This window comes from Symsagittifera roscoffensis, chromosome 10 (assembly GCF_963678635.1).
Source record: "Symsagittifera roscoffensis chromosome 10, txSymRosc1.1, whole genome shotgun sequence".
Classification (NCBI taxonomy): domain Eukaryota; kingdom Metazoa; phylum Xenacoelomorpha; order Acoela; family Convolutidae; genus Symsagittifera; species Symsagittifera roscoffensis.
In genome coordinates, this window is record NC_087071.1 from 47,299,631 (window position 1) to 47,326,155 (window position 26,525).

The 26,525-nt window shown below is 36.0% G+C and overlaps 1 protein-coding gene across 7 annotated transcripts; it reads left to right on the plus strand.

Annotated features, from left to right (window-relative positions):
- Nucleotides 1–746: 746 nt before the first annotated feature.
- Nucleotides 747–25,329, plus strand: LOC134855625 (uncharacterized). Of its 7 annotated transcripts, XR_010164518.1 has the most exons (26): nt 747–2,134; nt 3,380–3,538; nt 3,893–4,085; nt 6,964–7,233; nt 8,514–8,770; nt 8,973–9,510; nt 9,713–9,854; nt 10,590–10,763; nt 11,540–11,752; nt 12,076–12,383; nt 12,791–12,904; nt 13,343–13,503; nt 13,716–13,826; nt 14,640–14,885; nt 15,225–15,356; nt 15,509–15,585; nt 15,811–16,034; nt 16,286–16,597; nt 17,290–17,790; nt 19,435–19,561; nt 19,923–20,096; nt 21,018–21,323; nt 22,355–22,789; nt 23,109–23,224; nt 23,628–23,719; nt 24,075–24,188. XR_010164518.1 is itself a non-coding variant. In XM_063872169.1 (25 exons), the coding sequence occupies exons 1-25, from the start codon at nt 2,012–2,014 to the stop codon at nt 24,674–24,676; spliced, it is 5,991 nt and encodes a 1,996-aa protein (XP_063728239.1). In that variant the 5' UTR covers nt 747–2,011; the 3' UTR covers nt 24,677–25,329. The 7 variants fall into 7 exon arrangements, 6 of the variants coding, with proteins under 6 accessions (XP_063728239.1, XP_063728241.1, XP_063728243.1 ...); XM_063872169.1 differs by lacking the exon at nt 23,109–23,224 and having other exon boundaries at nt 24,075–25,329; XM_063872171.1 differs by lacking the exons at nt 13,716–13,826; nt 23,109–23,224 and adding an exon at nt 14,153–14,212 and having other exon boundaries at nt 24,075–25,329.
- The last annotated feature ends 1,196 nt before the right edge of the window (nt 25,330–26,525 follow it).

A 26,525-nucleotide genomic window follows, 5' to 3' on the forward strand; every position in this document is an offset into this window, starting at 1 on the left:
TTTGGCATTTTGCTTCAAATAAACAACTTTGGCTGTCGTATTTTACATAAAGCACGTCGAAGCACTTGATATTTTTTGCGCAATTCTCTTTGAAATTTTTCTACGTCCAGAATTTTTGCTGGTCCAGAGACTATTTGTTTTTATCCAGACATTTTTGCGCAGATGTCCCAGGACATGAAGATTTAAAGTGAGGAAATATTAATTTATTTAGATTTTCACTAATTTTGCACGGTTTTATGACCTTATGATCAATCGTACTTGTTTAAACGAAATCCTATCCTGTGTGATTTGTCCAACAATAGAATTTTTTGTGCTTATGTTTGATATTATCAAGGCAAGGCTTTGTCTCAACACGTTATAAGATTCTATCTAAAATTTAAACATTAATAAATTATTTGCTGCTTGAAAATCAACTTTTTGCGTTATATTTGAACGACTTTAACACATGATCGACCTGTATAAAAGTTTTAACAAATATATTTATGGAAAATAAGAAAATTTGACGTAGATTTGCTTTATTATTTTGCAGTTTGACTAAATCAAGTTTTCATGAGAGTTTGATGGTTCATAGAATTAAAATTTAATCAAATTTAAAGTTCAAGCCGCTTTTTTTCTCCGTTTTTCACGCCTCGTAATCGTGTATTCATTATTTATTTTGCTTATTTTCACCAAGTGTTGGATTTAATTCGGAATAATCCATTGTGGTCATTTCATTTACCTTTCAAATCTTGCTGTTTTTCAGAAATTGAATGTAATTCCTAATTCGCAATGATTTGATTTAATAGATTAATTTACCAAACACAGCTCTATTTTTTACCGTATTCTTTTTCTATTTGGAGCAAAATCCTATTCCATAATTTATATCTGTATATTTTGCTGATTCCTATCAACCTATGTTTATTGCCGTTTGATTTGTGACCAAATTACCGCCTCAAGATTTCCAGATGAAAAAAGAAATTTAAAATTGACCAGCGGTTGATTTTATTTTTTTTTCTGGATTATTTTGAGGCGTGCTCGAAACTGAAACTGATCAAATCGAAATACCTGGTTTGGATTATCCGTCTTATTTTGTTATTGCCTCAAATCAGGTTATAAATAAAAATAAACAAGCATAAAGCTCTTAGTTTATGGATGCTTGGATGCCACGATTGTTGACCTTTTTAATTGTTCTGTTCCACTGAGCTTCATTGCACATCTAATGTTTTTTCATATTTGATTGTTCTTTAGATATTTTACCGACGTGAAGTCTTTTTGACGTTAAACTACTGCCTTAAAATGACAAACATATCTTTTAATTTGCCAATTTATTCTATCAGTTTATGTATATTGTGAAAACAGCGAAAAGTTATCAACTTAATTGTTACTTCGAATAGAAATTTTACTTAGTATTCGAAAGAAGTATTTACTTCCTGAATTGTACCACCCAAATTCTCATTATTTGATCATTTAATCATTGCCATCTCGCTTGGAATATCCTTTGTTTCCCTAGATACAAATTATTCCTAGTTATTCTGTTGTTGACTCGGCGTTCCATTGAGTCTTCTATCCACCCGTCTATTTCAAAGTGTTCGCTAAACCGACAAGACGTTAATATTTTTGTTTCGAAACGATAACCAACATCTTCATAAGAGTTGACCCGTAGAGCTGCCATCATGTCAACAGAAGGGTTAAAATTGTTACACTACTTAACAGACATGACCTGAATGCAAAGCTGAAGTTGTGACCTGACCTGAAATTTATAATTCATGCCAATTGCCAGTTAGAACACCAACTGCAAGTTGAACAGCTGCTATTCTTCGGACATTAGTAGTCGATTAGCTAAATCGGGATTTGCGAGCTGTAAAATTTGGCCCGGATTGGTCAATCCGAATTCTACTGTGATTGGTCAATTCCATTTGTGAAGAATTGTCAGATTGGTTGATTTTGTACTGCTCCCTGATTGGTCAACAGCAGTTGTTCATATCTTTGCTGCAGTAGGAGTAGAAGAAAAGAAGAATAGAAGAGAAGGAGAATGAAGGTGTCAGTGGCATTTGGGGAGAAGAGAGTGGTCGTTCCCTGTAGAGATGGATCCCTCACTGTGAAGCAGTTGATAGATGAAGCCACTAGGAGATACAAGAAGGCACACTCCATCAAGGTACCATTCATTGATGTCTCTAGTTTTTAACTATCTCTGAGAGTTGCTAAGGATGGATCATGCGTCTGATTTTTCCCAATTGCAAGTTATTAAGAGTCGATAAACGTAGTGAATACTCTTAAATAGGTCTTGCTGATTTTTTTTCAGGAAAAGTTTTAAGTTTTGTTCAGGCTGAAATTTTGTGTAATTGTGTCTCCTCTGATTTTGTTTCTAGTTTCCAAATTGTAATTTGATTTTCAGATTTCATAGCCAAATATAAAGTTCACCTATTGATCCAGTTTTCTCAAATTAGGTTAATGTTATCGGAAAATCACCGCTCAATAATTGTTCTTGAATTTCAAAAAGCTTTAAGAGCATATATTTTTGTCTTCGAATTCGATTTTTTTCGGTTTCTCTTTTATAGTTTACCAACTGTCTGTTTGCGATATTTATTTTCTTAGAACTGTTTGTTATTGTGTCAAAAAACGTTTTAGGAAAGATTTCGGAACATTACATCAGTTGAGCTAAAAATGATCGATTGAAATTTTAAAATCCGCCCCTTCTCGTAAATCCCAGATCAGCATAAAGTATATCTTATGTTAATGTGGTTGATCGACAGCGATTATTCGCGACGTTTCCAATGCCATAAAGCGTGTTTTTTTCCTTTCAAATTGAAAACTAAATAATGTCCTCATTATGTATTTGTTTTTAATTTTTTTTTCGAAATTCTTCTCTTTTTTTTGAAAAGCTTAGATGCATGCCTTCTTTAATTGAATTTTTAATATAACCATGGACAGTGATGTCCATTTAAAAAATAAAAATTGAAATTTAAATTAAAATTGTTAAAGAAAATTCTAAAAATTGTTGGCATCTATTCAAATTTTTTTGAAACTATTTAAATTTTCCTTTAGAAATTTAAATTTTTCTTCAGTCTGTTTTTTAGCAGTTTTTCTGCCAATTTTGGGAAACCGCCGGAGCAATATAAATTTTTTTCAATTTAAATTGCTCGATTTAAATTAAAATTTGTCATTTAAATTGAGTGGGCTCAGTTTTACGTTTAAATAAATTAAAATTTAAATGAAAATTTCAAGTAATTTAATTTTTTTTAACGGACATCACTGACTATGGAACATTGTTATGTTAGCTTCGATTGCTCGGCAGCTTTCATTGTGAGAAGATGATGAATGCATATTTTTGTCAGTTCTTTTATAGGAAATGATTAAAAATGAAGTATCCTAGCCTTTTCAAACGTATGTTGGTGTTTAGATGGAAGCCTCAGCCGGTTCTCTGCACTCAGTGGATGCATTTAACTCCTCCCTCTCCCCTCCCCCTGAGCTGACAGTAGTGTACATATTAGAGAGCAGAGATGGAGCCATATTCGACATGGACGACAGAGTGTGCGATGTGGCAGATGACAAAGAGACGGTAAGAGATAAACAGCAAACAAGTTCAACTAGCCCAAAATATTGAATTCGTTTTTTTTTTGTGAAGCATTTGCTGGAATTGAGCATCGGAAAGAATTGAGTAGAAATGCTTTGGCATCGAAAGTAATGCAAAATATAGTATAGATGACATGTTCAAGCTATTTTTTTGGGCAGGATTCTTGAACCATTATATTCCGGAATGGTTTTCATCTAGCAAATGCAATCTGCCCGCTGGTTTTTCTGAAAAATCTGATTAGTCATTTTAATTGAGTTTGTGGGATAACATAGCAAAAAAAAAGCTCTTTCTGGTCTGATATTGATTTGAATTGATCGTTTCAACTGTGAATTTTTATAGCTGATTGCTGTCTACCATGAAATAATAGACCCCCTATCGCAGTTGGGAAGTGCAAGTGGGGGCAACGATGGAGGAGGGGGAGGGGGAGGGGACTGTGCCAGTTCAGGCGATGGGGGCAACAGTAGCGAACACTTCACCACCCCACACGAACACATGGAGAGAGAAGACAGCGGGACTGGACATTACTATTCTGGTAAGTTGAGCAAACTTAATCATTACCCTTGCGATAAGCAAGGGTATTGCAATCGGGTACTCGACTTTTGTCCCGTAAACAACTTTGTCCACAGGATTTTCACTTCTAGAGGATCTTTCATCTGACCTGCTTAATTTCCTGAAAATTAAATTAAAATTACTATCACTTAGCTAGTAATTAGTTCAAACACGTTTCAGATTGTAATTATCTTTTCAAATAAAATTCAATTTTTTTTTCGGCTTGCTTCATGGTTTTCGTCCTAGTTTCTGTCGTTTCATTTTCCGGTTTTTTTATATACGCCATTTTTTTGTCTGGGAGGGTTTTTATTGGTTTACTTTTTAAAGCATCGGTTTGGTTCCAATTTAAACAGTTCTCACTATAAATGAAACTTGACAAATTTGTTAATTTACCAAGTCTGAGTTTTTTTCGTTTTTCTAAAGGTTCAACCAGTTTTAGTTTATGTATTATCGACTAAGCCTACTTATTTTGCATAATTTTTAGTTCATAATGTATACGTTTGGGATTATGTGTTTCAGTTTGGATAGGTCGTAAAAAGTTCGATGAAAGTTTTTTTTTGACAACAGTAGTTTTGTTTTCGACTCAATAGGTTTCGACCTAAAGTTTGTCGCCTTTGTTGCCGCTCGGTAAATGATTTCCATTTTTTCAGGGCTATTTATCAACTTCATTTGATACAAATACGATGTTTTTGTAGCTCTAATTTTTTTAAGTTATTTTTTCAAGTCAATTTTTCAAGCATAATTTTTCAGTTTTTTTTACTTCAGTCTTTTTTAACACTATTTTGTAGTGCAATTTGTGTTTTTTTTTCGCATTGCAAGTGTTGTGAAGCTCCGCTTCGCCTCCGTTTTACCTATACATTTTGTAAGTTGTTCGTGTTCATTATTTGCTTTGCATACTCGGTGCGTTAAATGTTTAGTTTTTTGTTGATCTTAGCGGTGTGGTCAATCGTTTTCTGTCGATTGACCGCCCTGTTAATAGCAGAGCTCGAAGGTAAAGCCAGTTGGATTGCTTTCTCATCGGCCATTTTTTGAAGGCTGTTGACGGGTACCTGCTGAGTTTTGATAATTTGCTTCATGTGTTGCACCAACATTCAGGCGCCTGACCAGCCATGGAACACCTTGTGACTCTGGTCATTTCTTCAGTTACCAGGTTTTCTACCGGAGTGATTGCAGTCACCTTGCTTTTGTGATAGCGCGAACGTGACCAATATTTTTTAGCCATTCTTTGCTCATTTCTTTTTCGTGAGTTTGTGTCCCTCCATCTTCATGTAATTAGGTTCATTGTGTATAGCCTGCTATAATTAAATTGATAAAATGTTTCGATTTTTGTGTTGATTTTTGTTGCTGTTATTGTGGATTAAAGCCTGCTAATTGTGTTAAATGCTAATTTTTCGTTCAAAATTTTTAATCGAATCGACAAAGTGCTCGGTTTATTAAATGATTAACACTTCATACATGTCCGTAACACCCAGTGTGAAAGGATAATGTTGGTTAATTTGGCATAGAGTAAGTTGGCTTAGGTTAAATTTGTATGTAGGGTAAAATGGCATAGGCTAGATTGGAATAGTGTAAATTGTCCTGGCTACCCTAAATACATCCTTTATATTTTATTTAAGCGCTTGGAGATAAGTTAGAAGAAAAAATTTTAAAAAAAATTTTTCGGTAATTTCGTCAGTTTCTCAACCAAAAAACTTAATGGCAAAACTCAACCAAAAAACATAATGACATTAACATCAGACGAGCAGTCTTGTTTTTGGTTTTGAATGGTTTTCAAGTTTTAGATTTTCCAGTGGAATAGAAAAATTTGGATCTAAAAAGTGTTAATCATAGAAGATAATCGAAATTCGAAGACCTTTTAAGCCACTTATTTGCTTTGAGAAAGCCTCAAAAATATTCAGATTTTTTGGGCGTCTTGAGTGCTATGACACTTATCGAGCTCTATGATGGCTATATTCAAAAACTTTCAATTGCTTCATATAATTTGCTCAGATTTGCCTGTTAGTAATTCCGCGAAAAATTCTGTAACAGTTTGTCACTCAATTTGAAGGAACGGTGATCTTTGTTTAGATAATGGGGAGCAATTGTTGCAAATTGTCCCGACAGTTGAAACACGTTTGTACTTTCTGTAAACTTTGCAATATTTTTGTTTATATCAAATTGTGCTTTCGGAAGACTGCCATTCGAGGCTATTTGTTGTTAACTAATTGACCAGTTTGTAATATTATTTTGACCAAATTATCATTTTCTGATCAAATTGCTGTTTCGTTCTCGGTTAGTTTGACTTTTCCCTTCTAATACTCTATAATATTATAAACTATAATTATAATAAAAAGGCTACAATTCTTGACCACTACAAATGATTTTTGTCTTAAAACACATAATGAAAAGTGGTCGGATAAGATCATAGAATTAATGTTATGTACCATTATGAAGCTATTCATTAGATGGCGCGAACTCTGATTGCTATTTAACATCTCGCTGCTTTTACAATTTGAAAGCGGCAAAAATCAATTTTTCAATATGTTGAAGTGTTCCTCTTGATACCTATATTTAACAGTTTCTGAAACTGAGAAAAGGTTGGTGGTTTAACTAAACACTTTTTGACCTGCAGTTGCTAAAAAAACATTTGATCTTTTTTAGCTGTAACAAACAATCAAATGAAGTAACATACAAATAAAGTAAAAAATCAGTCAAATGAAATATAGTTTTTTTCTTCAATGATCAAATACTTTGTATACATATAATCGAATACTTTCAATTGAAATACTTGAAATCTCCTGATTGTTGGAAAGCATCTACTTGTATTTCTTTTTTTTTAATTATTTCACAAATTTATTTTTAATTATTTAATTTAATTTTAGAAGCACAGCCGCACGTCTATTCTGAAGTGTTTCGTGCGAAAAGTGAGGAAATTCTGAACAGAAACTCGGCAGTGCCATTTCTAGACGACATCGAAAACCAACTGGGTGCAAACAGAAACTACAACAGCAGAAACAACTACAACTACAGTCACAATAACACATCAAACCCTTCTAAGTCGCCTCATTTGAGTAGGAGAGAAAAAACGAGTGTGGCTCCATCGCGCAATATGGGCTCTTCGTCGCCAGATTTATCAATTACAGAAAATGAAGGTAAATTGGGCAACTGAAAATGAAACCAGCTTTACATTTTCATCACTTCAAAAATATTTATAATTTTTCAAATTAAATTAAGAAAGAATCAGTTTCATTTTTGTGTGTGTGTAGGTTGCAATATTGACGAAATACTCAGTGTTTTATTCTCCACACGAGTTTCGATTTTCTAAGTAGGTATTTTCGACGGGGTTGTTTTTGTAGCATCTGCAAGTGATTTATGCACTGGGCTCAAAATTAAACAAATATTTCACGGATATTTTTCGAAAAGTTGTGGGGCTTTGAAATTTGCAATTCTGCAGATTTTTGGGGAACTTAAGCGCTATTTTTGTTTAAATTCACTAGCGAGCGGAGGTTCAGCGCCGCATTTAGCGATAGTGTTCTTAGTTAGAGATATGTGTTGGTATCTGTAGCTGCATCATTGGTGGCTAGTGTAAGCGAATTATCAAGGGCCAAGCTGCGAGAACGTTGAGATCGCAGGTTCGAGTCCGACAGTTAGCAAACGTTTTTTATTTCAGTTCATAGTGCTGTTTTTTTTTGGGTTTTATTGTTGTGTTTGCAAACCGCAGATTAACCTGGCTCAGAAATTTTCACCAGTTAGATTGAGGCAAGCTGTTTAGTCTTATCAATACGTACTTAGACTGTGATGAAAATGTTGTTTTATATTGTTGCAACCATTGTTGCAAAATATGGAGTAATTTGAAAATATGGAGCTCGTTGGCGTATCCTTGTTGTTCGGAGTTTCGAAGAAAATGACGGAATATTTATGCTCGGTTTGGTTTTTCCCTAGACAAATTTCGACTTTTTAACTAGCAATTTTTGACGAAAGTTTTTTCCTATCATTAGAAGTTTATTGTGGTACGGAGCTCAAATTTTTTATAATTTTTTTTTCGATAAGTTATGGGGCTTAAAGATTGGCAATTTGGGAAAATTAACGCGCGACCAACTTCGTACTATTGATGCGTATTTAATCTGCCTTAGAAATCGTTTCATATTGAATTTAGGATCCTGGTTGTTAAATTTTTGAAAAATTCATCCTAGGATTCATCTTTAATTAAAAGGACGACTAGATATTGAAAGATTTTCAATGCCGTAGATCTTAAAATCTTAATATTTATATTTTAAACAAAATTTGTGCGATAGACAATAAATCCCAGTCGGGAAATTTGCCCTGATACAAGTAGTCGTGTGTTTATTTTAATCTGTCGTTTATTAAATTGCAGTTTCCATGATTTTGGCCATTTTTCAACATCATTGTCAACTGTTAACCTTTAATTTAGACAATACACAAACTACGAATGTAGAAATGAATGAAAAGGACGAGAAATTAGAAAGACTCAGTGAATCCCATTCAGAGGATAACTTTGACGACTCAAGAGACTCGAGACACAGTTCCCAGCTGGGCACAAGAGGCATCAAAAATTCGAGGTCGCACACAGATGGGGACTTGAAACTACTCAGTAATACAACAACAAATGACACATATCAGTATCAGAAGACGAAAGAGAAAGAGGCGGAAGATAATAGATCGAAAAAAGTGAGTGTTTCAAGATCAACTTGTTGGCTTGAGCACGTTTCTCAATTGAGTTCGAAAATATGTCAAATTTTTTTATAAAGTAATACAAATCGATTTTCGAAATTGACCAAATTAGTTTTTTACTGTTCTTAAAGGAAGAAAAGCGTTTTAGCTGTTGATGCCTGAAATTCAAATAGGTGAAAGATCGGTCTTGGGTTTTTAGGCAGCATTAGCCCAACCGCAGAGATTCCGACGAGGCACTTTTGGAATAGATGCTTCTCCTAGACAAACTGCCAACACCAACTCAGAAATGATAGACAGATGGATGACGAAACACATTATCAGAGACCAGTTGGAACAGAAAGCGCCCTCAACACCACACTCGCCCCCTTTTGTGTCCTCGCAGCTGAATAGCAGTTACTACGCGGAGGAGAACAAAATACACGAAAATATCGCCAGTAACAACCAGTTTAATCATAACAGTACTATGGAAAGTTACAAAAGCAATCACTCTTCTTTCCAGAATAACAGTACTGGAACTAATTTCAATAGTTCCAGAAATGTGACTTCTGAAAATGGAAGAAATGCAAGAATGAACTATGAAAACAACGGAAGTATGGAAAGAACGGTTCTTGAAGATCTTGAAGAAAGGCTGAAAGTTGACAATAATGAAAGCGGCGGTGAGGTATCAATACTAACACGTGAGCAGAAGAATAAACAGAAAATGTTCACAGCGCCAGCTACAGCAATCAATACAGGAGGTCAGTATTGTTTCAATCCAAAGAAAATTAAAAAATTAAAAATTCCAATACAAAAAGAATCAGGAAATTAAATTATTTCTCCGGAATTATTCAGAAATTTTACAGAAGCCTAAAAATTGATGTACGAAATTGACGTGAAGAGTTTTTTTATCAATTTGTTTGGCAAATTGTGATAGATTTGAAATGACTTTTTTAAATTCAGGTGTGGCTAATCTCTCTAGTCAAGGGAGTGGGAGTAATATTGGCCAGAGGGTGATTAGGATAGACAATCATGACGAGAACACTCCTCTGGGCATCCAAGTGGTCGCACAGTACGAGAAGAAACGACAGCCTGTGCTTAACAAGTTAGTTGTTTGTTATTTCACACAAAATATTACAATAGCCATCAGCATTATCATTATCATTAACTCGCAAATAAAAGTGCTCATTAATTAAAAGTGTTCACTTATTTCGAAGTTTTACTGTAGCATTGGAAATTGCATAGCATCTCTTTTCTGCTTTAATTGATGCAAGTGTTTGGAACCTAATAAGCATCCGTGGCTGAGTGCTTTTTGAGCTGCTTTTTGTCGTGTTGTCGCTAGTTTTGCGGAGCGAAGCTTCGCCTCTGTGTCAAGTTTTTAAATAAGATTATAAATGGCATCTATTGTGAAATTATCTCTCAAGTGCTAATGAGCGTAGAAAATTTGAACTCACTGAATATTTATACCTACGGTTTCGTTTAAGTCAGTGGTTTTCAATCTCGTAAGTTTCAGTAGACAGGTGTGAGTCAAGCAGCCGTTTTTTAAATATAATAAAGTTGATGTTTGATTGGAATGGCAGTCAACAACTTCCTATGTTTGCTAGTTCTGAAATGCCGCATAAAAAGTTTTTTTTCGCAAATATCAGTATTCAATATGCTTGTTTTCTTACTTTTCAGTATGCTGGACAGAATATTCATCAGGTGTTCATGAAAGAAGTCTAATGATTTTTATTGTATTTTTTGAGAAATTAGCCCTGTTATAGTTTTTTTGAGTTCATAATTTCTTTTTCAATTGTCTCTGTTGATTATGATAATTATGTTTGTTTGGCTGTTGTGTCAGGAATGGAGAGGTGGTTTCTTCGCAGCGTGAACTGAGGGAGCAGAGTGTGGGGGTGGGTCTGATGGTGAGACAGGTGAATGAGGGGGGCAGAGCACACTCGCAGAAACTACTCAGACCACAGGATGTCATCACAGAGATCAACGGACGATCTCTCTATGGACTCACTTTCGACCAGTAAGTACACGAACACAACGTATAGAAAAATAGCGGAGATATTAGGCAACTCTTTTTTTATGTGGTTTCAACCCTTTCCAGCATTTGAATTTTGATTATTTCGTTGCACGTGAATTTCAAGTTTTTCAAAATTTTCTGGTGAGTTTTTTTTTGTTTTAATCCGATTCGATGTCATTTGTCGCAAATGCCACATTACATAACAAATAGATGTTTCCGTGAATGTCTGAAAAAAGTGTAACAATTAAGGGATGTTTCTGGGACTCCTCAAAAACTTTTTTATATCAGAAATCAAAAGCTTATTCATTTATATACTTGAAATATGCGAGGATATCAAAAATCCAGTTGGCCCATTCATTTGATGCATTGAAAAAAACCTCAATATATTTTTATTTTAGTCAAGAGTTAAAATATATGTGGCGTTCAAAGATGAGAGAAAGTATGCTTCCATTTAATTATCTTAAAGGGTCAATAATATATGGATACAAATTTTCTATCTAATACTTAAAGTATAACGTTTCGTCAAGTTCCTTTGATGACGTTTAGTTTGGGAAGCAAGAGAATTCGTGGAGTAAATATTTGTATATACTTTGAGACAGTTGGCTCAGAGCAATACTCCTCCGAGAGCTATCAGCCTTTAAACAATGGGAAAACTTGTTAAGTAGTTATCTATCTGCCATTAGTGTTTTAACTCCTTTATAAGAGGCTGGATAGTCCTTAAGTATGGATAGTCCTTCGTATAGTAGAGTATACAAAAGTGAAGTTCTCCTCAATTTAAGGTCTCAAAGTGTGTTCAAATCAGCACTGCAGGCACCTTCCTTAACACTGAGAATCGTGACTAATCACACTGTGGGGATGAGTGGTGACGTCATAGGTGGAAATGGAGGAGACCTGTCCAGTGCATCTATTTCGATCACGCCTGCGAGTAGTACTGCCACAGATCCGCCAGTGACTGGCGATGGAACGAGGCTGCAACCACCAGCACAGAACAGGTAGATTACAAGGCTTGAATTTGTTGGTAGAAAAAAAACTTGATTCTAAAAATCTTATTTTGAAGATTTTATTTTTTTCCCGAAAAAACCAAAAAATTCTCGAAACCCTTTTTTGTTTCTAATTGAAGATGCAATTACGCTGTCATTTAGCCATATCTCAAGGGTTGATCTGGCAACTTTTTATGTCAGTCAGGCTGCAAGCCCTTGAATCACAATCCAAGTATACACTTTCAATTGTCTGTAATTTTGTTGTGTCTGTAATTTTGCTGTACAGTAACTTAGTCAACTTGCCGGAAATTTTGACAATTTGGTTTTATGTGTAGATTCTTCTTTCCATCACCCGACCGCAACCAGCAAAACAACAACAACAACAACAGCCAAAACCAAACTACAACATCAGCAACATTGAACAACAATCAGCTGACATCCTCAACCCTCCCACGTGCAGCCCAGACTAGAAGGCAGATGCAAATAGAAGCGCAGCAGGCCACGCCCATTGGCCACTCTACCCCTCCCCCTGTGGACCAGCAGCAGCAGAATAGGACATTCCACTTCGACAGTCCACTGTCTCTGATGAGCAGAGCCAACACGAAGAAGATAGGACGCAAGATTAAAGTGCAATTGACTAAAGGTCAGTTCAAGTTACTATTAAATGATGAAAAAAGAAAAAAAAGATATTATTACGAGTACAAACGAGTACCTAACATGCTACCTACAAAATCAAACAAAAACTGTCAACAAAAGATCAAAAGTCATTTATCTAGGGAATATATTTAAGGGATAGTGTATTCCTTAAATTGCTTAAGGGGACTCACCATTAGTTAGTGATAAGAGGGAGAGAGGTTACGATTACCATAAGATTTTAATGACGAGTTTGGCTCAACATAACTCAGTTTTTGTGTTTTTTTTCTCTGTGATTTTTTCTAAAAGTTGAAAGACGGAGCATCAAACAATGACAGATTGACAAACTCGTGTCAGCGGTATTCGATTTGAAAACTTTTATTTGAAAAGTAAGAGTGTATAGTGTGTTTTCTACAGGTGCAGATGGCCTTGGCTTCAGTTTGACAGCGAGAGACAATTCGGGTCCGTCCAATGCCAATTCGCCCGTGTATGTGAAGAAGATACTGCCCAAAGGAGCCGCCATTCAGGATGGTAAGTAGAAATTAATTGTGTGTTTATAGATTAGTTATCATTTCAAATACGGGAGAGAATAATCTCGAAAATTGGGTTCTTGTTTTGCATAATATATTTTGTAACTTTGTCCATTCGAAGTATCACAAAAGATTTTTCATTTCTAAGTGTAAAGTTATAGAAAAGTATTTTTTTTGGTTTCAATGAAAAGTAGAAAACTGAAATTTAGAAGCTAATCGAAATTCTCGAATTCAATGCCGCGGATTCTTTTAGTTAACCAGGAGATCTTTTTCCATGGCTTCATGTGCCCTTTTTGTCGAGCAAACTTTTCTTTTTTCTAGAGATCTATGTTCTGGCGTTTTGTTTGTAGCTTTTATGTGCAGCAAGTTCCCTCCTCTGTGTTCTATGTTGTCTTCTGTTGTGTTGTGTAGTACATGGTGTTAACTGTGTTGTGTGTAGGTCGTCTGGTGGAGGGAGATCGGATGCTGGAGGTGAATGGCACAGTGCTCACTGGCATGAGTCAGAGTGAAGTGGTCTCCTTCCTCAGAAGCATCCCTCAGGGACACACTGCACACATTCTAGTGTCCAGACAGGAGATAGAAGACATGCCCAGACAAATGGTAAGAGGGAGATGAAACTTCTATGTAGCCATACGATACAATTAGGGGACCACGTGAAACTTCTGGACATGCAAAATGACATAGAGTCGCTGAAAAAGCTTCACTTAGCAGATTAACTCTAGATATTGTGGAAATAATACGAACTGGATTATAATTATACGCGTTTTCAATTGTGTTCTGCGAATGGTCATACGAATAAACGAAACTTATAGGATTGCAACAGCGAAAGCTCTTTCATACTCACAAGGGCCTTCCACGCTTTGCTTGACTCCCTTCCAAACTGGGAAAGCTCAGAGAGTAACAGTAGTTGTTGCGAAGACAAGGTTTGCTTAAATAATGCTTAAGTTATGTTTCATTGCATATAACGAATGCCGAGTTGGGTGCATATGTTCTTGTAAGGGTGTAGATATTTTTCATTTTTCTTGGTTACGGTATCTAATGACATTTAACACGCTTTGCTTTCCTGCTGTTCTTGTTTGCTCAATTGATTTTCCTTGTCAAACGATTCAAACCCAGTCCAATTATCGATCAAAATCCCGTCACCTCGCATAAGGTAAAAATGCCGAGCAGTTTAGAATGCGATAAATTGTAAGCTATTGCGACTTGAAGTGTTCCGAAATGTTTCAACTGAAGTGTGTAAGGGTTTCAGAGGCGGTTGAAGAAGGAGGAGGCTAAACCTAGCCGAAGGTTGCCTCTTAATTACAGACGGGTGGGTTCATTGTTAGAAGAACTCAATCATATCCTCCAATTTAATTCACCATAATATATTTTTTTCAATCACGTTCACATTTTTTTGATGACTCATGAAATAATTCAGTGCAAACTGAGAGGCTGTGGTGCATGTATTATTCAATGGGTTTATTGAAAAAGCCACCAGTTTGACTGAAACTGAGAAGCGGTTTGATTTTACACTGTTTATAAATTACACCAACAAGGTTTATAAATTACACCAAGAGTATTAATAAATTACACTGGTTCTGGGATCATTTTCTGTTTAAAATTTTGTGGCATTTTGATCTGTTTTTATTTAAAAAGAAATTAATTCTGATTAATTTTAGTTTTTAGAATAAGGATGGGGTTCATAAGTCATCAAATATAACTTCACTTTGGGTTGATTCGTCATTCCATTGTTCTAGTCTGAATCGGAGTCTCATCGGGATTCGAACCTGCTACCTCAGCACCACTTCACCGACTCAGCTGTGACAGACGACCCAACAATAAGCAGAACAAGGCTCAGCTTCATAATAGCACTGAACGACACAGGAAGTGCTGGCTTGGGAATAAGTGTGAAGGGGAGGGCGCAGAAGGATCTGACCAGCGGGGTGTCCAGTGACACTGGCGTGTTTGTCAAGAATGTCATCAATGGGGGAGCGGCGTGGAAGGTGAGGCTATTTCAGCCCACTAAGTTCATAAAAACACAATTCTATCACTGATATGTGGTAACTTGAAAAAGTCGTTTTCAGCTCCAGATAAATGGAATCAATTGCTTTAATTTTTCTCATTGAATAGCTCTCGGCATAAAAATGAGTGGCATTTTGGCTTAAATGAAATGTTTTCAATCGGGTTAAAAGTTTCAACTACTTAAGTATTTCAACCAAAATGAAAAATGATCAAATTAAAGGATCATGGTATAATTGAAAGAAAGTATGATGAAATTGAATACCTGGTCTTTGTCTTGATTTTTGCGAAATTCTGAAGTAGCGTTTGATGTTTGATTGCAGGATGGGCGACTGAAGGTGCATGACCAGCTGTTAAGTGTGAATGGACAGTCGTTGGAATGTATGGACAACAGGGAGGCCATAGATGTGCTAAAGAATGCACTCCTACAACATGGCAAGAGTGGACAAGCAAGCGTTAGTTAATTTTCTCTCGCAACTCGGCAAATTGCACAAAAATTTTTCAGAATAAGCATCAGTCATAAGATTACCTTAATGTATCTGAGCTTTTAGTCCAGTTGATTCGATTAAAAAACCCTAAGTAATAGTACTAGTATGGTGTGTTCTAGTTGCGCATCACAGTGATGAGACTGGAGAGTACATCAGATGAAATGGATAGACCGAATTCACTTTGGGCCGAAAACAAGTAAGTTGATACATTTTCCGGTAGATTCAAAAATTTGTTTCAAAATGAGATTCTTTTGTACATTTGAGTCTGTTTTCTTAAGAACTGCAGATTTGATGCAGTCTGAATATGATTTTTTATTAGCTGATAACTTAAATCACTACTATTGAATTTTTGACTGATTTTTTAGAGCAGCTTTCAACTCATTTCGATCATTATGGTTTTTATTTCGATTGGTCATTTCAGCCAGCAAGATCCGAACTTGAGTCTAAGTGACCACACAAACACTCCTCGTACCGGAGACGAAGCTGAAGTCATGAATGAAGTGACAGGAAGAGGCGGAGGAGGGTTCTCGAGGGACTCTGCCCACAGACGGAGTCTAAGTGAGAAGAGGACGGGGGGAGGGGGGAAGACGAGGGATGCGAATGAACTGGCATTCTACAGGGAGAGAATCAAACCACTCAAGGATGGTGAGTTGACACTTTTATTGGTGTGACTTTGCAGCATCATAATAGAAATTGAGGAGAACATTTTAGAAAAACTGTAAACGTAGGACTTAGTTGTGATTCTGTGTTTTGAATCTGAAACTCAGGATTTGAGTAAGCCACAAGATTTTTGACAGTATGATATGAAACCTAGTTGTATAAGTGTATGTAAAAATCTGCCGTTAATTGAACGAAGCCGAGAGAATATGTGTATAAATTAACAAATGTCTTACAAGCTGCCCTCGGATCCCTGGCAGTTCCTAAGAGCAGACTGTCTCGCTCTAACTCGTACGACATCCTAACATCCACAAATCCTCTCTTTTTACCCAATGAAGAGAGCAATTATAACAACATAACTAGTGGCACTAGCATGACCATGAATAGAAAAAGGTCCACTAATCCGAAGTGGCCTGGTAGTACTAACGAGAGAGATCATACTGCTTATAACTCCTCTTCGAAGGGTGCTGGGAAAGATAGTAAAGGTGCAGAGAGTGATGCTAAATGGAGGCAGGAGTTCTACAGGAATCACAATCGCATCAGATACTACAGTAGGTTTCGATCGGGCTCCAAAAGCGACTATTATATTGCACGTTTGTTAATATAATCATTTGCATCGGTTGCGATATTTTTGACTTATGTTGACAGCTAAGTTGTTGACAGCTAAGTTTGACTGATGTTGACAGCTAAGTTCAAAAAGTACCCAGTGGCTCTTATCAGTTAGAAAATATGACAGAAGGAATTTAATGAAAAACATCACAGCATTTTCTGCAAAGAGATAAACAGTTTGTTTCGAAACTTTGAATCGTTGATATAAATTAGGATACAGTTGAACTTACTGGGAAGACTGTAAAACTCATCTTAGTTTTTGTGTTCTGCACTTAGCTTTTCCTTTTATGTTTGTTCATCTGAGAAGTTTTGATTTCTATCGGCGTTAGCTTCATTTTTCTGACCTTTTCTTAAGAAGTGGTGTGAGCTTAAGAGGTTGTTCTATGAGTGTTTCAGGGCGTCATCGGAATTTTGGGTAATCTGTTTGAATGCTGTTTTTTGATAAAGATAGATCTCTTGCCTTTGAACGGTTTAGTTTATTCAATTCTATTCTGTTTTCGCCCAGCAAAGTTAAAAGGAAAAGAAGCAACTTTGTTTTGACTTGTCAATGACCGTTCTTAAGTTGTTGTGTAATCGGCGTCTACCAAAGGCACTTTCGATGAAATAAAATCCATTTTTTGATTTTTTTTTCCAGCAGCCTACAAGGCATCAACCAAGAACCACCCAGCGCCTGGCCAGCTATCCAAAATGAAATCGGCCTCTTTAGAAAGCATTGGGGGATTAGTACAGCAGAATCACTACCAACATGACAACTACTACAGAAACCCAACTAAACTAAACACAATGGGTAATGGATCTTCAGTTGTCAGTACTGGGAATCCTCGATTACAGCAACATAACCAACATCAACAAGAGCCTCAGAATATGCAACAACAGTATTACGCCAATGCTAATGAAGTGCACAACAGCAATAGTCAACAACAACAACAACAACAACTGATGAGACGACCTAGCAGTGGGTCCTCAGATTACTACAACGGAATGATGGTGTCCAATATCCCCCCTCCTGTTCCGATGCGCAGACTGAACCCACCGGCGGGGTCAATAGGCAGTGGGGGTGAGTTGACGGTGACGGGTGTTCAAGGACAGACACAACAACAGATGGGATTTGTAGGGGCTTTGAATAGAACAGCCGGTGAGTTTTTGACTTTCTCTCGCCTATTACACTTGCGAAGCAAACTGTATTAGTACGAACTATCTTTTTTCCCAAGCTAAGTTGCAAATAAAAGTGTTACTTTTGGTGGCACTTTTGAATCGGTAGGATGCGGTAGCAGTATTATGGCATAGGTGCTTTGACAACATTTGATTAACTAAAAGTTTATGCATTTTTAATTCATCAAATGAACCGAAAAAAAGTTATTGGTTTCAAACAGCGTTCCAATGATAACAAGCTCAATTTCAGAAGTTTTCCAATTCAATGTATTGCGCAATTTTTTGAAATGCATAATTTATACATAATTTGGCTTTATCCTTTCCAATTTATTACATCCAAAGTTTGTATTTGATGCTACTTTTGCTGCATCGAATTGGCAATTTATTAGCACACGTAGAAGCGTTATGGGCGGCCAGTTTTTGGAGCATCCGCGGCTGAGTAGTCAGTGCGTGAGATTCAAATATGCTAGGTCGAAGATTCGAATCCGACACGTAGCCGAGTTTTTGCTAATTCGAGGCCTATTTCTACTTTTTCTTCTTTCACTTGATAGAGCTGCTTTTGGGTCGTGCTCTCGCAAGTTTTTGCGAAGCGTAGCTTTGCCTCTGTGTAAATCTCTCCGATTCATCTATAAAAAATCACCAGCGGTTTTAGAAGGAGGTGGACTGTAATTTTGGCCTGTTTTTTTTTCTCAAAAACTTGCATGCGGCGCAGAAAATTTGGTTAAAATGGGGTCTTTATAATGATTTGGGAGAGCTCAGAAAATCAATTTGGTCGACCTAAAAAAAGGTCAACAAATTTTTGGACTTTTTTTAAAATTGGGCCCCCAATCTAGAAAATCCTAGATCCGCCCCTGTGAAAGTTTGATATTTAAAGTTCAATGAATAATCTCTATAAATATTGTCATCTTGCTGAAAGTGTAAAACAACGAAGTGATTTTTTTCATTTGTTCTTTTTTGCTGCAAAAAGTCTTTAACTTCTCTAATAATTACAGATTTACATCCATACAGTGATTGTCATTTAAAAAAATAAAGTAGAAGTTAAAATTGTTCAAGAAAATTATTAAGAGTCGTTGAACATAGCTCAGACTCTTACATAAGTCTCTTTTTTTTCAGGAAAAGTCTTAAATTGCTCTAATAACAAACGTTCAAGTTCATTTGCTGGAAGTTAGTTAAGTGCACTCTCCAATTTTGAAAGCCAAATTGGCGCGAAAAAAAACGTGATCGATTTATAGTTTCAAAAGTGGAATTTAATTCTTAGATTTCCCAGCGGATTAAAAACTTTTCCTGAAACTCCAGCTATCTCAAATTTAGTTTGTTGTATCGAAAAAGTGTAGAGAATAAATTGTCCTTGAAATTCAAAGAGCTTTAAGCTGATATTTGTTTCTTCGAAATTTGATAGTTGAAAAAAAAAAGTTGTTTTTCGGGTTCCTTGTTGTTATACAGTGTCCCAACCCTCTGTTGGCTAAGTTTTAGAATTACTTCACGGTTAGCTAAAAGGGGTTATTTTTGCGCAGAAAAAGTTGTCTATTTGTTGTTTCCGGAATTTATTATTATTATGATATAGAATCTTAAAATTCAGTGAAATTCAGAACCTAAGTTAACATGTTAATTACTGAATCTGGTTCAGGAGATGGCGCTGATATATTAAATACTGACCTGGCGAGGACATTCGGGGATCCAACAATGACCTCGAAGGAGCAGAACAAGATGAAGAACAGCAAAAGTGCAACTGGCATCTTCCGAAACCTATTCAGGTTAGTTTGCATTAGAATAGTGTTCACACTTGCAATTTGCGATTGTCTTCTGAGCTGAAACTGAGATATTAACTCTCAATAAATTTTTCTACTCGAACTGATTAGTTTTCTTATCTTTTTGATCGACTCTTAGTTCAAAAATATTGTTTTTCAACAGTCGAACAACAATTATCGACTATTGGGCGACGTTAGATTCATCATGAAGTGACATGGGCAGCTGCCTTGTCTATCAGTAACGTCTGTGGTTAAGTCATAATTTTTTTTCAGTTTCCTCTTTGACACTTTCCAGCTTTCTGTTGGCTATTGATTAACCGCGTATTGTAATAGTATTGTATCTTGACTAACTTCCTCTGGTTATTAGCTCCTCTCCCCCGCCCTACAAGGAGCACAGAAGTGTCTCTAGAGACGAAGTGCTAGCCTTGACTATGTCACCTCAAGTATCTCATGGTCAAGGTCATAATAGAGACCATGACAGGGGTCATAGGTACAGGTCACCCAATAGACCCTCGAGACCACCGCCTGTTGCCGCCCCACGGTAGGTACTAAATAAGTAAATGCGTGTCATGATTGGGTTGTAGCAGAAATTATAAGCAGCTTATGAGCAAGAAATGATTAGCTTATAATTGTAGTTGACCAGTTATACGCATGGCAGATTGACAATCCTGGTTTTCGAAATATGGGGTGGGAAAACTGTGCTTGATCTTATATTTAATCTATATATTGCTTCATACCCAGTTGATATTGTATATATTCATTTCTATTTTGAGATCATGCTCATCGGCAGGGATAGCTATATCATTTCAAAATGCAGGCAATTTTTTTTTGTAAAGTTGAGAAAAACACAGTTTTAGACATTATCTGAAAAAGACCGCCCCAATTCCTAGAATGGGAGTTTATAACCCCTCCCAAACCCCCTCATATGTTACTACTCACGGATTCATTACTAAGCAAATGTAGAGGAATGAATGATTCGAGGAGTATATGGATAATAATCTGCATCAAATGAGTTCGATACAATCTTTTTTGTGCTCTCATTCCGTCCTTTCGTCTTTTTTCTTTCTCTGCTTCACAATCCTTCCTGTGCTTCAAAACTGAGCTTATCTTTCCATATTTATGTATCACTTCTGTTCACATGAAACCAATACACCTAGAATAAAAATATATAAGACTTTCCTGGGAAAGTTAGCTGGCCTCAAATATGCCAGAGTTTCTGCTTTGAAAAATGGATTTCGGAATTAAATATTCCCTGGGATCTAAAATAGTGCAATTGTTTTGAAAGGACTATGAAGCCCTCAGATTCACGTGTTTCCATGTTATCTGACCTTTCTTCATCTCCGACATCGGAATTCAATTACTCAGTGTTTAGAAATGTAGCCACAAGAACTTTTTCCTTTGCCACTTCGATAGTTATATGTGGCTTAGTTGTGACTTTCTAAATGTCTAGTTTGTTTTTTAGAAACCACAAGAAACAGGACAAGGATAAATCTTCTCTTCTAAGCAGTGCAGCCAACGCCAATGGAAACCGATCGACCAGTGCCCCCCTCCGCCCCCAAAGTGCAATGCCCCCCATCACAGCCCCCCACAGATTCAGTACCCAATCTAATACCAGCAGCACCTCCCAGAACAGCCAGCAAGTGGGGATGACCCAAAGCTATGGGGTAAATGGCGCGGCGGGAGTTCAGTATCAGAACAATAATGGCCAGCTTCAGCAGCCACGGCATCAGTTTTATGCCCATCATAACTTGAGTTCAGCTGTGGCTAGGTGGGTAATTTTGGCGATTTTCCTTAGAGTTGTTGTTGAGAAAGATTGGCATTATTCTACTACGCGTGTTTTCGAAATTTTTTATCATCTTGAACACACATTCTACTCTTATTTTGAGAATTTCTTTCAGGTTCTCATACGCTATGCTTTTTTCTTAAATCTTTTCATTTTCTCCTTGGTAAAGTGTCTTTCAATCTGACTGAGTGTTTGTTGTGTTTGTTTCTTCAGCAGAGTGGCGTCCATTGAGGTCTGTTCTGTTTTTATTCTATTCGCTTTCTCTTCTGTCTATCCCAACTATTTTAATGTTCTGCTTTCCTTTTTAATTTATCTTATTAAACTGCACCCACTTGTAGATGGTACATTGCAATCAAACATACATACAGTGATATTGCACAGAAACTGCCTTTCTCTGTAGAATTTCAGATTACATACTGGATATACTGATCTGTTCTTGTCATTGGGTTTCTAAAAAAGAGGAATCGATCGGAATCTTTTGAATATCATCTGTCTAACAAATGATCTAAAGTAGCTGAAGCTTTTCCCTAGCACTTATATCTATACTCAGGGGCGATCTAGGATTTTCTCGAGTGGGCGGATTTTCAAAAAACTTTTAATTGTTTTGTCGAACTTTTTTTAGGTCAGCCAAATTGATTTTCTGAGCTCTCTTAAAGCACTAGAATGACATTGTTTTGGCCATACTTTTAGCGCCGCAGGAAAAACTTTGAAAAAAAAACAGTCCAAAAAGGCGTTTTTTGGCACTTTTTGGAAAATTTCCTGCGCTTTCCCCTCAAAATTAGTAATAGTAAATATTACCCCCCCCCACCAATCCGCCCCTGTCTATACTACTCTGCCCCTGAGTTTCAAAATGATCTTGCTTTCGCTTTTGGCTGTAAAATTTTTATTATTATGATTTTTAAAAATGCGAAAATTGAAATAGCTGATAAAAAACATCTCACTTGGTATCAACTAGACGTTTTTTTTAGCTCAAAATTGTGTAGTAAAATTTCGGTCCATAATTTGATCTGTTTTAGCCATGGAGACGCTAGTCAACACCTCAACACGAACAGTCTGAACAGGAGCCCAAAACAATATCAACAACAACCACCTCGTCATCAGAATATACAACAGGTCAATTTACGAATGCCCTCAACTTCGCCTTCAGACGAACAAAAAAGACATTCAAGCCATGAATTTGAAGAACACTACGGGAATTTTATGAATATGCGCGCAAATAATCAAAGAAATGTTTTCACAACTGCAACCGGAAATCATGCAAATAATGATCGCAAGCAGTTCCCTAATTCTTCGGAGATTTCGAAACAAAGGCTGAGTTTACACAGTGAACAAATGAGTTTTTCAAGATCTGCGTCAACACACGAAAGAGATGATAGTAATGTGTCGTTTAATTTTGACCCGAATGCGCAGTTTAGAACGTCGTCACCACAACAGCAGAATGGCGTTCAGACGTGAGTTAAAGAATTGTGGGGAACTATTGGTGTGGCTCAAAATATTGCTTTTCTGAGCTATGTTAACTGAAACCCCGGTAGTTAAAATTTTTTTTAAAAAATTTTGATTGATATTTCGATTCACGAAAACTGGTTAGATGAATAGATTCTGAAACCGCTAAGCTGAAATATTAAAGTACTTTAGATTAAGAACTTACCCTACAATTTTTTGCTTGCAACTTTTCTGGTTCGGGCAAGGCAGTTTTTTAGCTATTATTATAGGGCAAAATTATAGCATGAATAAGGCATAAAGAGAAGGTAGATGTCTAACACTATTTAGCAATTCTGGTCATTCAGCGCGCTTCTGTTCTGACCATGTCGAAAGCGAAGATAATCTCACAAAACAGACTGGTCAATTAGTCCACAAATTGATTGCCAAAGAGCAGTACAAGTATGGTAGGTTGAACTGAAATATGCTCAATTGGAATACTAATTGCGGCCAATCATAATTCAGAAGGCAGCAAAGCATCAGTAGCTGAATTAAACCGAGTTTAATAATCATAATGCACCAGGTCATATTCAAAATTACTTCACGAACTCACACCAGATAAAAATTATTCAGTTAATTATTCAGCCTCATTTAATTTTCATCATTTTGGCACCAATTTACTGCGTATCAATTGAAATCAAACTGCAGCTGAGTACTCGATACGTCAGTTTTAAAAACGTGTTCTGTGAGCTTTAATAAACAAATATTTAGAATTGTTTTTGGAATATTGAGGATCATTATTTGGGTGACATCATGCGTTTTATTTAAGAATTAAGAGAAATTCCACCTGATATTGATGGACATGTTTAGGTCCAGTGTGGGTGTGAGTTTTTCCAGAGACAACGCACTCTACGCCGGAAGTTATGCAACACTTCCCAGTCATCCCAGAATAGATTACAAAGGTAACTATCTCGTTCGCTTATTGTTTGAAGTAATTACAACTATTGTAGCAGCAAATGTCTTATCTGGAACTATCATTTTGGTCTTCATACTTTTGGGGAAATCTAGTTCCATATATATATATGGTTTTCGAGATTGTTTTGTGAGAATTGCGCTTTGCCTCGGTTTATTTAAGAGATTCTGAATTCCATTTTGATTTCATTTTTAACAAAATCTTCAATTGTAGTCAAAAGCGCGTTTTTTTGCAAGATATACTTATGGGAATGTATTTATGCACTTTGCTTTAGAGATTTTTGAAATGGGAAATTTTTCATGCTTGGGGAATTAATGGAAGCAATAATCAGTTTTGCTATTTAGGAAGCCCGATTAAAAAAGCTCAAATTACCCGATCAACAAACAGAAAGCCCCTGCACATTATCAGACGTTCGGGTAGTCCAGTGACATACGGAACCAAAGACGATGTCATAAATTACGAAACTGATCATAGAAGAATAAATGTAGTCAATTTGAAACACCAGCAGCAAAATACTTCAATGCTCAGCAATGAGGAGAGGATTTCAAATGCAAGCAGTGAGCTAAACAGTGAGTCGCCTTCGAAAGAAGATCCATATGGTGGCAATTTCAACACTGCAGTTGATATGCGATATCCAAATCAGGGATGGAAAAACAGCCAAGCAAATTTACCTGAATCTAATTCGAGGCCAAATAACGTGAACAACGTATGGAATAGAAATATTTCAAGGCAAAACGGAATTTGTGACAACTCGACAAGACATAATTCAAATTTTGATTCAGATGTTGATTCAAGTAAAAATGGGATATTTTATGGAACTCAGAGTTCGCCCGATCCCAAAAATGCGAGAAGATCGAATAATTCAATTGAAGGAAATTATCAAGCATTTGTTGGAAGCATCAATCTGCAAATGCACTCAGGCAAATCAAATGATGTGGTGATCTAAACAGCCCTTTGATTTCACTTTCAAAAGTTGATTTTGTGTGTTAAGTTATTCTTGCGCATGTTGAAAATGCTTTATAATATGAAGCTTCATTAAATGAATCAAGCTATTTGATGCTTTGTTTCAAAAAATAGAAAAGGCGCTAAAATACGTTTATCAACTTCAAACATACCCAATTATGTGCCCGCAATAATCTTGATTTGACCTCATTTCTTTCAGGCGTTTTAAAAACGTATTCAAGATCCCTGAAAGCAAGATTTTGTATAATTGAATTGCCTTCCAAAAAATATCATTCCCAGAACAAATATTTATGCCGATGAAAAACGCAGTATGTGTGTTTCGTTATCATTTTGAGTTTTTAGTTACTATTTAATGATTGATACATAGATTAATCAAATTTGGAAGATCTATTTTTTCCTTCTATTTTTATATTGTCAAATAATAGAATGCAAACCTCTCTACTTTTCCTTTATATTTTAGTTTACCAATTTTTATCTGGCTCTGTGAACATCAATTGAATATATTTTGTCGACGCTGATGTTTGATTTTATGTAATCTTGGATTATGACAACTAATAAATAGTTTTTGTTCCAATATGAACCAATATTGTCGTTCCCTATATATTCTTGCAGAATAATTCAAAATTTCTTCTCCAATCTATTTCAATCGAGTTGCTGAGTCGTATAAGGAACATCAAAATTCACAAATAGTCTGGTTTGCTCCTCACAAGAGTATCTGAATCATGAAATATGGTTGAATTTTCTAGTGCGTTCTTTTGTGATATTTTTGTTCTTCTGATCAGCAAGGATTTTGCAATCGGGTACTAGACATTTTCCCTTAAATAACTTTTTTCACAGAATGGTCAATTTAAGAATTTAGAAATGGTAAAATTACTAATGCACCATCTGCATTCTCCTACATGTGTTCAGCTACCTGTACCGCCCATACCCGTACCTGGCAAACTCCTCAATCTGGTTTATTTTATCGAAAAAGAAGTACCAATCATAATATGTTCGTGAAATTCAAAAATCTTTACGGACATCTCTTTTTTCTGCCAGTCGGCTAGATTTTTTGTCATTTGCTGTCTAGCCTATATTTCTTGCTGATCAAAAGAACAAAAATATCATGAAAGAACGCACTAGAAAATTTAACCATATTTCATGATTCAGATATTCTTGTGAGGAGCAAACCAAACTATTTGTGAATTTTGTTTTTCCTTTGTAAGCCTTTATCCTTGATTAAAAAGCGTTATCTGCTATCATATCAGTAACTACTTTAAAGAAATAGGAGTTTTGCTCACAATTTTGAGATTTTATTGTTATAAAACGTCAAATTTAGTCAATGTTTTCTCGTAGACTTTTTTTTATCGTTCTGAATAGTATATCAACTTTTTGAGTTAATTTTAAGCATTGTAAAAACATTTTACATTTTAAACCTTCTTAACGTTTTCTTAATTGAAGAAAAATATGAAATAGATAACTGTCATTTTTTGGCCCGCGCTTGTTATAAGTAATTTGGCGTCTTAGTTCTCGGTATATCAATATGTTTTCTGTTTTTTGAAATATTCATTTTCGGACTATCGTGTGTCTGCTTATTTAGTTGTCTCAGGCTTCCCAGAATGCTTTTTTCTCGATAAGTAAGCTATTTAAAACATTGAAAACTTTTTTGTGCAGCTTAAGATACTAAATAATTTCAGCTTCATGTTTTTTTTGCATCTAATGTTTTTTTTTCGGTTTATATAGTGTCGAATTACATCAATTTATTTGCCTCCTATTATGTCGTTTGAAAGGCAGAGGTAGATTCTTGTTAGACTCGGGGTAGTTTCAAAAATCAGGATAGCTTCGACTTTTTT

What these genes read in the sequence shown, in the direction of transcription:
- LOC134855625 (XM_063872169.1), top strand. Translation starts at nt 2,012, where the DNA reads ATGAAGGTGTCAGTGGCATTTGGGGAGAAGAGAGTGGTCGTTCCCTGT. An exon ending in GTAGTTGTTGCGAAGACAAG is followed by an intron (nt 13,827 to 14,639) that starts GTTTGCTTAAAT and finishes CCATTGTTCTAG; the next exon opens with TCTGAATCGGAGTCTCATCG. An exon ending in TCCCAGAATAGATTACAAAG is followed by an intron (nt 23,720 to 24,074) that starts GTAACTATCTCG and finishes TTTGCTATTTAG; the next exon opens with GAAGCCCGATTAAAAAAGCT.